Source organism: Cheilinus undulatus, linkage group 12 (assembly GCF_018320785.1).
Source record: "Cheilinus undulatus linkage group 12, ASM1832078v1, whole genome shotgun sequence".
NCBI classification, from domain to species: Eukaryota; Metazoa; Chordata; class Actinopteri; order Labriformes; family Labridae; genus Cheilinus; species Cheilinus undulatus.
The window spans coordinates 35,706,116-35,717,947 of NC_054876.1; the positions used below are offsets into that span (position 1 = coordinate 35,706,116).

Genomic DNA, 11,832 nt, shown 5'->3' on the forward strand with positions numbered 1-11,832 from the left:
TAATATGTGGTTTCTGTCATGTGATTGGCTGATTAGATATCTGCCATAATGAGCAGTTGAATAGGTGTGCCTAATAAAGTGGTCTGACTGGTTAATAGCTATGAAAAGAGATAACCAAACAAAGCTATTAAGGAAAAAATTAGGTGCAATCATTGCTGCCACAGCGTCGAGTAACCTTTGGATATTTACTCTATTTGGATATCTATCGGTTTCAAACAAAAACTGCAGGTTTGATGACGGATTTCACTTTCGCTTTCACCTTCTAAAAGCAACGAGACATCACACGGCCCACTCAAAGGGGTTCACCAAAAATCAGACAGATATATTAAAAAATTAAGTTATTTTTCCAGCCAATACTGTCTCTGTTTGTTTTAGTTCAAGGTGACTGCACATTCTGTTAAAAAACCTCACTGCTGCATCTCACCAGAAGAGAACAAAGCAAATAAAAATATGCAAAGTACAGGGTACCGAACTGCTATTGTCAGTGTAATTAAAAGACAGCAGAGGGATTAGTGGATTAATTTACACATCCTGTTCTACTGCATGCTCAAGTGGCAGTATGGAGCACAAGTGGACAGTGACTGTCATTAAAATCCACATTCAGGCAAGCAAGAACAACAAAGCAGCACTTGTTATATTACACTATTATCAGCAGAGACCATGGCAACACACCAAGACCTCTCAGCAATCTGCTTGTGTTCAAGTTGCTTCAATAATCAATCAGTAACATCAAATACTACGACTGAGTGAGTTATCTTTTAAAACATTTCCCAGTGTTGACTCAGCTGTTTTTCATTCTTATCTTCTGTTAGGTCCACAGGATGGTGCATGGCTGACTTTATGGCATCACAGCAGCTCCTCCCTTTGGTCATCCCTGAGCATTACACAAGACATACAGAGGTTATTATAAGCTGCACACAAAACTAATACTTTTAAGCATTGCGCCTGCTCTGATTTCAGGTGTCTATCTCAGAGCTAATGTTTTAATCAGAGCAGTCTTATCTGAGCTCTGTGGCCACTCTTAGCATAACAAGGTATCAACAAGGCCCTGGAGACCATTCAACAGCTGCATCTTCTTAATGAGAACCATATTGTGCTCCCAGTGCTGCTGTTCAATGAGGCTTAAAATAAAACATAAGGACATTTATAAAGTGCCGCAGGAGTGTACGATCGACTTTAACACATTGTCACAAGATTGAGACGTTTGGTGCTCTGGAAGTCAACAATGAATTACCTTTTTGATCATACCTTTATTAAAATAAACAAAGAATGTGTCTGTCAATTGATGATTTTTGTAGATGTTTGTAGATGTTAAGCTCATGTTCAGTGGCACAGCATGAAGCCCTAAAGTTACTGTTCCTCTCTTTCTAATGCAATATACTTAAGAGAACATTTACTTCGAATTCTTTGAAAGTCATTTTAAGTCATCAACCTGAAGCAATAATTTTACTGTAGGGCTACACAGCAAAAGAGTGTTGAATTCTCAGGGTGAAACATTTTACTCCCAAATTCTAATTTTGACTCCCTCCTGAGTTAAATGGTCTTCAGTGTTTGAGTTACATGATAGCGTTGATCCATTCAGTGTTAATCCTACTGTGTAGATTCAATAGCACTTTCCCTCACACAACACCGTTTCAAATTTGGGAGGCAGATTTTTCCCATCATGCTCTTTGGCAGAGTGTTTAGATGTTGCCTGTTGTACAGTAATCACTGTAGGGATTAATTTGGTCATCTTTTTGTGAATTATAGTTGTTTTGTTACACTTCTGCACCATGAGTGAAGTTATCTACTGAGTTGGTCACTTCCTGACTGTGGGAGAGAATGGTCTTCAATAAAGGAGGAAGTGCAGACTTTTAACTCAGGGTATATTTTAGCTCTGTATATATCTTACTGCTCCATGGTTGTCATTAGACACCTTTCCTAGCCTTGTTTATTCAACATGAGGTGGCCATGTTTAAGTAAGTAACATAAGCACGCTACACAATAGAAACAATTGAAATTATACATACTTCAGATTTACACCTGAAGTGAAAGGAAACAACACGATATTGTGTTAAAAGTAAACTCAAATGTGTAAAAAAATACTGTGTTGAAATTAACACTACAAGAGAATTAAAAAATAGCTAGCTAACTAATAGCTAGTTAGTTTAACACTTTTCAGAGTGTTAAACTAACACTCAAAAGAGTGGACACATAAACACACTTTTCTAGTGTTAGATTTGACACTGTTAATGTTCATTTAACATTGGTGATTTCACTGTGTAGGTCCACTATTGATTGGCCCACAGTTAATTCTAAAAATAAAATGAAATATAGCTCACATTAAAACATGAAGCTTGCGCTTCACTGTACCGTGCTTCTTAGTTTCAGCACAAAGCCAGGAGAACGTTACCTGCCTGACTGCATAGTGCCAAGTGTGAAGTTTTTCAGAGAAAGGATAATAGTATGGGGCTGTTTTTCAGGGCTTGAGCTAGGCCCTTTATCTCCAGTGAAGGCCAATCTTAATGCTTCAGCATACCAAGAGATTTTGGACAATGCCATGCTTCCAACTTTGTGGCAGCAGTTTGGGGATGGCCTTTTTCTATTCCAACATGACTGTACCCCAGCGCACAAAGCAAGGACTGTAAAGACGTGGTTTGATGAGCTTGGTGTGGAAGAACGTGACTAGCCCGCAGAGAGCCCTGACCTCTATCGAGCACCTTTGGGATGAACTAGAATGGTGATTGTGAGCCAAGACTTCTCGTCCAGCATCAGTGCCTGACCTCATAAATGCTTTATATAATGAATGGGCACAAATTTTGAAAGCAAACACTTCAAAATCCTGCTGAAAGTCTTCCATGTAGAGTGGAGGCCGTTATAGCTGCAAAAGGGGGACCAACTCAATATTAAAATACATGTATCTGAATACAATGTCATCACTTCTGGGTCCCGACCCACCAGTTGAAAATCACTGCATTAGACATTAGTATTGGCTTACTGCTCAGATTTCAGTTGTTTATCTCAGAGCTACTATTTTAATCAGAGCAGTCTTATCTGAGTTGTGTGGCCACTATAGCTTAACAAACTATCAACTTGTGATATGAGTACTCTCAGTAGAGATAGCTAATGTTTGTTGATTAATTTATTGATCATGATCTAATGATAACATTGTAGAAGTCCTGCCCATTTTGACGAACTTTAACCTGAGCACCGAAATACTGCCAAGGCATGTATTCAGTAAATGATTGCAATTCAAACAGTGTGTCGTAATTTGACTTAGAGTTTTGATAATTTGTCATATTACTCTCCAATGCACCTGTCATTTAAAAAAGGCATGCAGATCTATTTAATTGAGATATTTTAGATATAATCATGATTATATTTCCAATGACTGATTTTAGAATCCAAGCTTTAGGGCTGCTCAACTCCTAAAGTGACATGTCGACATTTTGCAAGTATCTGCTAAAACACTGATATCACGAGGGATATTTTCCTGTGTCAATAATTTATTAAGTTAGCAACAGCATGGGTCTTACCCCATAAAATGTGCACACACTATATATCATATCACATTTGAAATAGTGTTGGTTAATGCTATGCTTTATCACAGAAAAAAGTTGGAGAATAAGAAAATATTTATTAAATAACAGTCAGGTTTTAAAAATCTGGATGGGTAATGCCTATGTCACGTTTTATACGTGCTGATATTAAATTTGGGAGTATTTCAACATCCCTTCAAAGGGTTTAAAAGCACCTATGATATTTCAATATTTATATCTTACTGTAGTTATGGTACCTGCCGGTCAGTCATGCAGTCTCGTGCCGCCCTCTAGTGAGCATTTTTTATAAAGCATACTACCGTCAATGAATGAATCCTCTATTACGTAATTCTGTCACCTATGCAACACTAGCCTTGTCATCATTCAAGATGGAAACCCCTGCAATAGCATATAGATGTAGCACTGCAGCAGGTGAGCTGACTGACCGGTGCTGTCTGCAGATCAGGTGCACGCACGTGACATCTATTGCACAAGAACACGTCTAAAGATTTAACCACGCACATCAATTTTAGGTATTGCAGGAATCATAATGACTCGAGTTGATTTAAAAATCACTTACAAGTTTATGGTAGATCAAAGTTCTAGATGTCAATGATTAATCCGTTTTAAATTACAGGAAAGTCAAATCTTATTTTTGCAAAGACCGTCCCATCCGCCAAGATGTGTTAAATGTGACTTAAGTCTCTGTTTATGCCGTCTGAAGTCCTTGACAGGCCTTGGTCAGTGCGACCCTTTGACTTTCCTTCAGAGTTACACAGAACATAAATGTGGCACTACAAGGCCGCAGTGTTCATTGGACAATTTGGGTGCTACTCGGGCACGAAGCCAAATAAGAGCAAGTCCGTGGACAACTGATTTCCTGTCTAATTTTAGTTTCTGCACGTGTATTTTGTAATATTAGGATTTACTCGCCCACGGTACAGAGACCTACGTAGTGAGACGTCACCACTCTTTAGCGAGTTTAATTGGCGGAATGTCATGTGACGCTGATGGATTGGCCAATGTTAACAGAGCGCGATTCCCGCTTTCTCTCGCGAGCCACTCTGTTATATAAATCAGTAACTTTGCTACACAATCGGCCATTTCGTCGGTGCAGGCCAACAGCTGTAAAGGGCAGCGGGGTATATCGATACTGCTTTATCTGAAAGGCACACCAAGAACATCGCACCATGACTGATACAGCTATCTCATTCGCCAAGGATTTCTTGGCCGGTGGTATCTCTGCTGCTATTTCCAAAACAGCCGTCGCCCCCATCGAGAGAGTGAAGCTTCTCCTTCAGGTAAAAATCTGTCTTCCGGGAGGCTCGCCGCGTTAGCCGGCTAGCTTGTGTGTTCTTGCTAGCTGCCATTGATTAAAGTAATGCGCATATTCCTGCCGGCTGTCGTCACGCATCCACATACGCTGGGTTTACTCAGCTTAACAGCACATTTTCACATAGAATTAATAAGAGTCTTTATAGTGGTGAGTTCAAGGATTTAAGGTCACCAGTGGATGGGAAATGACCTACACGAGCCTTTCTGCTAACGCTAGCTTCACACGTTAACCTTAGCCGGTGTAGCTAACAAAGGACAAATGCCTGTAGTGACATTAGAACATTATGTACAAATGAAAGACACGGCTTTAAATTCACTTACTGATATACTTTTTTCACAACACCGAAACCACCATACAACGCGCAACATTTCTATGTTTAATCGAGAATGATATCAACATGGCAGCTAATGTTCTCAATGATGTTAGCATTGGTATGATGGGAGGGATGCACCGAGGCCCGGCAAGTCAGTCACAGCCGGGTCAACAAGTTTTACATCCTTCTCAGTTAAACCTGCATGTCAGGATTTTTTTAAAACATCCTTACAAATTGTATGCAGTTTTTCTTCTATCAGGCGGTTTGTGTTGCCGTTTTGTTCATATTTTAATTGATGAATGCGTTGTAGATCAATTAGTGTAGCATCAATTATCTAATTGCTTGTAAATACTGATAGCTCTGTTTTTTCAACTAAGCACATTGACTCATTTGAACATGCATCAAGGTCACAGCAAGGAGACCTTGTAAATGTCACATACCATAAACCTAGAGTTCTTATTGTAAACTTATCTTTACTTTTCTTTCGATATTCCAGGTCCAGCACGCCAGCAAGCAGATCACCGCAGATAAGCAGTACAAGGGTATCATTGACTGTGTTGTCCGTATCCCCAAGGAGCAGGGATTCCTCTCTTTCTGGAGAGGTAACCTTGCCAATGTCATCAGATATTTCCCCACCCAGGCCCTCAACTTCGCCTTCAAGGACAAGTACAAGAAGATCTTCCTTGATGGCGTCGACAAGCGCGCCCAGTTCTGGAGGTACTTCGCCGGAAACTTGGCATCTGGTGGCGCCGCCGGAGCCACCTCCCTGTGTTTCGTGTACCCTCTCGACTTCGCCCGTACCCGTCTGGCTGCTGATGTGGGAAAGGCTGGAGCTGAGCGAGAGTTCAATGGTCTTGGAGACTGCCTGGTGAAGATCTTCAGGTCTGATGGCCTCAGGGGTCTGTACCAGGGCTTCAATGTGTCAGTGCAGGGCATCATCATCTACAGGGCTGCTTATTTCGGCATCTATGACACAGCTAAGGGTACGTAGACTTTCCAGTCGCACGCTACAGGGACCAGTGTGGGTCTTGTAGATCTAAGTCACTAAACTCTTGTTTGTTTACAGGTATGCTTCCAGACCCTAAGAACACCCACATATTGGTGAGCTGGATGATTGCACAGACTGTGACAGCTGTTGCTGGCCTGACCTCATACCCCTTCGACACTGTCCGTAGACGTATGATGATGCAGTCCGGACGCAAAGGAGGTTAGTTTATTGAAAAGAGCAGATTTTTTTTGTATTCCATACGTTTGATTTGCTGAATGTCATACCAGTTCGCTTATTTTTGCCATGTTTTGTTCTCCACAGCTGACATCATGTACAGTGGGACCATTGACTGCTGGCGCAAGATTGCACGTGATGAGGGTGGCAAGGCTTTCTTCAAGGGGGCTTGGTCCAACGTGCTCAGAGGCATGGGCGGCGCCTTCGTACTGGTGTTGTACGATGAGCTGAAGAAAGTCATCTAACTTGTCATTTTGTCACATCACTGTCCAATTTGGCTAAATGTAATAACTTTCCATTTCTATGGACTCTGCATTCTGCCTTATTTATGGGAACAAACTATAGTGTCACCACTAGCTGTGGGCGAAGGCTGTAAGTTGTGCATCTTTGATTTTAAACGTTCCACACCCTCCTTACCAATGTCATTCCTGTTAAAGAAATCTGATACCTCCTCCTGTTACCCACTAGGTTTGTATGGTCCCAACTTGAATAAATCTATTCTGGGGAACAAACTAAACTATTTCATGTCCACTGTCTCCTCCATTGGCAAAGCATGACATTACCACTTACTGGATAGTGAAATGCACGAAGTGGATTACACCTGACTGCTATATTTACTCACGCTTATCTCTCCTGAGCCTTCCTCTTTGACCATGCTCACTACTAGGATTGTAGAGTAGAACACTTGAGTGGTAGTGCCCTTGAATTGACTTTACACTGCTGGTAGAAGAAGATAAGAATTTTGTTCATGTTAAGTTGTGGAATACAAATCACTGACCCTAAAGAGATTTGGTGAATCAAGGGTACAAATACAAATGACTTTCAGGTGTGCATTCTCGAGTCAGCTGCATAAGAAGCATAAAATTTAAGACCAAATGGAGGAAAAGTATTTGCATATGCACTCAAACCTCTGTATGATGTTGTCCAGATAAAATAGTAAGGCTTCTTGTTCTGTAAGTTCTTTCTATATTATGTTCTAGTGTTTTTATGACCTAAGTACTAGAAGCTGCAGTGCTGATGAACTTCACTAGTGCTGGTTCAAATGTGAATCTGAGGACTGAATCTGCATGAAATCCAGTCATGCAACACCCCTTATTAGGTGTTAAATATAGCTAAGAAGTCTATGCAGTGCATGAATGAACCAAGGAGTATGTCCTTGTTTGACTTTTGACATGTTTGAACAAATATGATTACAAGCTGAGGCAGATACCAGTGAATGGTGCGAGTTTGGTTTACAAGCTGATAAATACTTCGTTTCAGAGTCATATCTACAGGAAGTGAGTCAACATTCTTGACAGTCTGTAAAGTTATTTAATTTTTTTTTGATAGTTTTCAAACCAGGTTTAGTCTTAATTTTCAAAGCAAGTTGTCTTTAAAAAAGGCAATGGAAAGCAGAAACGACCTGGTAGTATCTTGTGTGATGAACTCCTGCTCTCACGGGTAAACCTGAAAGGTAATTATCTACATTTGAGCTTTTTACGGTGACAAAGTCTGGTTAAAACACATTTTCTTTCCACAATTTCAAAAGAATAACCAGCTATCAGTGAAACATTTTAGTGGGTGACCACAAGGCTCGTTTTAAAGTACTCTGCTTTGATTTAAACCGCTTATTTCCTGAAATACTACAGAACGGCCAGCAGGGAGCAGCAGCGCCAAGCAAGTGTGAAACTCCCGCGTGCCTGTTCCCTCTGCGCACGCTCCAGCCTCAGTGAGGAGTGACTGAAGCTCAGTTTGACTTCTACCAGGATGTTTGGACAGTTATAAAGTTTCAAAGTGTTCCACGTGTACATGTGCGGTAGCAATGTACACAGAAGCATCAAATATTAAAAGTTTAGTTACTTTTCTAGACGTTAATGTAAATGTTATCGAGTGTTAGTTCGGTTTAAGTATGCTGGAATTGTATTTAAAGGTGTAGTACATGCATCCCTTGGATTAGAAGCACAGTATGACAATATATCACAGCAACAAAAAATACTCATAAAGCCAACACTCATTTATAAGAATAAAATATCAATGTTTGCAAAGTTTCTCAAATTAAATGACCTCAAAGTTTGTTCATTTTTGAGCTAAAAACATTAGACCAGCATGGCCTGAATTTAAGATCAGGTACCAAGACTGTGATTAACTTTGTCTTATGAAAAACGTTGATTTAAAAAATCATTTTGTTAATTAGGCTGCCACTGTATTTCTCATTAATGTCACCAGCATGCTTTTTTAGGCCTAATTTATAAACTTGAAAGCAAAGAAAAATAAATTAGTCTGGAGCAAAACAAATAATCAGTAGAGTTTTATTTTGTGAAAAAATTAAAAAAAAAAGATAAATCTTTCCTTTTTACAGAGGACAGGCTCTTTCTGAATTTATAAACAGTCATGATTTATTCTGCTGGATGAATCATGGAAACAAATATTGAAATTCAACCTGAATCCAAAGTGAAACACAACACTTATTCTTTTCTTTTTTTTTCCTGTCAGTCCTTTTTCTGATGTGTTAAAATGTAGGATGCCTTAACATTAACACAGACTGTTTTTAAGTATAAGATCATAAAGACTGCTTTGGTCTCTAGAATAAACGTCCCAATGTTTTACTGCATTCTTATTATTGATACATCTCTTTTTAGGCATTCACACTGCAGGCTTTACTGCTCAATTCTGATCTTTTTTCTTAGATTTGTTTTTTCTTTTTTTTTTCTTTTTTTATTTGTTTGGCTGTTCCAAAAGTTTAGATATGTATCGGTTTTAGGACCACCTATGAAAATGGCCTGAATTTGAAATTGAAATGTCAGATTCAGTTTGACTTTCACTCTTTTAAAAAATCCGATTTGATTTATATATAAGCACACAAAATCTGATTTTGGCCACTTTTAACTGCAGCTTGAACGCAGCCTTAGTTTCTGGTCTGTTGTCATGGAGGTCAACTGGATTTGGACTGGGCATATTGTTAATGCATGACATTATCTACAGACACAATATAACAGAGTTACCAGGGTCTTAAAAAGTATTAAATTAAGGCTTTTTTAAAACTCTGCCAGATCTGATCTGAATTCCTATTGAAATTGATAATCAAAATGAATACAACTCAATTATTATAAGCTATGGCTGATCAGCTACAACAGTAAAGTGACCACTGATGAATCAATGCTTTAAGATCAGAATTACAGACTATAAGTATCCTGAAACTGGCAGTTATACCTTGTTTTTTCTTAAAACCTAACAGTATGCTGTTCAACCTTTTTAGTTTTAATGGCAGTGCTTGTAAATAGGTACTTCTAGATTGTAGAATAACTTCTTTAAGGCCACTTAAGTAAAAAAAAAAGACCTTCCATTCAGTTACCTAATGGTAGTTGGTTCTTTTTTCTCATATTTTAATCTCAAATCTACAATAAAAGGCATGACTGGCATTTTCTTGTCACATTCTTGTTAATGTAACTGGTTAAATATTGATAAAATGATAGATCTTACAATGTTTGAAGAGAGTCTTAAAATGCTCTTAAAAGGTATTAAATCTAATGTCAGATTTTCTGTATAAACCCCGTATAAGTCATTTTATTTCAGAAATCAGAATTCGCTTTATTGGCCAAGTATGCTTACGTAACAATGAATTTGACTGGTAAGCTTTCTCTTTGTGTACAGGAATTCAACATTAAATACAAGAAACAGGAAAAGTATACAAAATTAAGATTTACATATGCACAAGCTCTTGTAGGTATGATTTCTAGTATATCCAAGTCCTAGAGCATTGATAGCATGGTTATAGTATGATGAGTATATATAGACATGATAGAGTATAAAAAACATCCAAGGGTGTGGGCAGATTAACGTGAGGTAGATAAGATAATTTAAGATAGCTGATTAGGGCACATGTGTATATGTAGTGAGGCATTTTGCTACAGAAATCCTACATATAGCATTTCAGTTACTGTGAATAGATTAAATACTTGCAGCATTTTAATATGGTTAATATATAAAATAAGTAGTTGGTATTGTAAATAGATAAACTAGTGCCAATATGCATAAGAAGTGAGGGATTTTACCACAGAGAGCCTTCTTACAGACTTTGAGTTACAGTGTAGATTAATTACTTGCAGCATTTGAAAAAGATAAATTACTTTAATTAGTAATCAGAACAGTAGGTTGAGTGATTAGTGGAAAAATTCCTACGAGGTGAGGCATTTTACCACAGAGAGCCTTGCTTCACATTGGAGTTACAGTGATTTGGTCTCACAGTTTCGGGCACTGGATGGTAATTTCACTTCTGATGAAGCTGGCAATTATAAGACATTTGATTATATCAATAAACTGTTTCTTTTAAGGGATCTTACATTTAATTTAATGTACTGGAGAAGAATTGTGGTACTTTTGTACTCTCTGCTGAAGTGTACGGTTGATACATCAGCTGGAAATATCAGCAGAAACATTTCACATTCAGTGATGCAGATACTTTCAAAGCTTAGGTCAGCCTTTACCGATATTATGACGATGATATGATGCACTCCAGATTTATTAACCCTGGGTCTTTGTACATAATAAACACAGTGTGGTCTAGATCTGTTCTTTTTGTAGAGAAGGCCACATAAAGAATTGGCGCTACACCAAAGAGGCGACAGATTGAATGTGAAGCACATGACATAAAGTTTGACTTGACTTTGACATTTAAACAATACAGTGAAATAAAGGCAGTCTAATGAGTGTATTTGATTTTTTAGACTTACTCATAGGCTCTTCTTGCAGCACATCTTCATCTTATTAAAAATGTGATTCTTGTAGTGACAGTCCGTACGTGTGTGAAGGTTAATGAGAGTATAAAAATCCTGCTGTACTCTGTGTGTGTTTCTGTAAAGCCCACTTTGGTTCCTGATTTGTGTGCAGAGTTTACATGCTGGCTGCATGGTCTCCCTCCCACGGCCCACACACTCAAGTGAGTGAGTGAAGAGGTTTTCACTTCTGAGTCGCCTGTACAGTAGGTGTGAAGTGAAGTATGACAGCGATTGTTTATTAATCCTCGTTAGATTTGTAATGGACTGGCAGCTCATCCCGGGTGTTTCCTGCCTTCTGCCCAGTGCATTCTGGGATAAGATCCAGCCTGTTGTTCAGGATCTGCGGAACCAAATCCAACTGTATTTGGACCCAACACATGAGCAGGCTAATATTATTTATGGGCTTAATTTTAGCTTATACAGCTCATTTGTTTGATTGTGCTCGCTCCAAGAATAACTCTCCATGTTTGTGTGTTTTTATGCATTCACTGGATGTCCATTTGTTGGTTCTGGCAGTGCAGTTATGTGAAAGGTCATGCATGGAAGTCACACTGCAACAACTTTACCCTTTTAGAGTCAAAAGTTACTTTTTGTATGTATTTCTGGGCAGTATATTCATGAGAAACCCTCAAGAGAGAGACAGAGGGAGTGAGCAGAAAAATAAAACAGCAACAAGACTTTCTGTGAAG

At 38.8% G+C, this 11,832-nt stretch overlaps 1 protein-coding gene across 1 annotated transcript; it reads left to right on the forward strand.

The window, feature by feature from the left end:
- The first annotated feature begins 4,605 nt into the window (after window positions 1–4,605).
- Window positions 4,606–6,906, forward strand: si:dkey-251i10.1 (uncharacterized protein LOC100038774 homolog). The gene is made up of 4 exons (XM_041801690.1): window positions 4,606–4,819; window positions 5,664–6,150; window positions 6,234–6,374; window positions 6,477–6,906. The coding sequence occupies exons 1-4, from the start codon at window positions 4,709–4,711 to the stop codon at window positions 6,632–6,634; spliced, it is 897 nt and encodes a 298-aa protein (XP_041657624.1). The 5' UTR covers window positions 4,606–4,708; the 3' UTR covers window positions 6,635–6,906.
- Window positions 6,907–11,832: the final 4,926 nt, after the last annotated feature.

Coding starts and splice junctions, on each gene's coding strand:
- si:dkey-251i10.1 (XM_041801690.1), top strand. CDS start 4,709: ATGACTGATACAGCTATCTCATTCGCCAAGGATTTCTTGGCCGGTGGT. Junction 4,820..5,663: donor GAGTGAAGCTTCTCCTTCAG/GTAAAAATCTGT, acceptor TCGATATTCCAG/GTCCAGCACGCCAGCAAGCA. Junction 6,375..6,476: donor GCAGTCCGGACGCAAAGGAG/GTTAGTTTATTG, acceptor TGTTCTCCACAG/CTGACATCATGTACAGTGGG.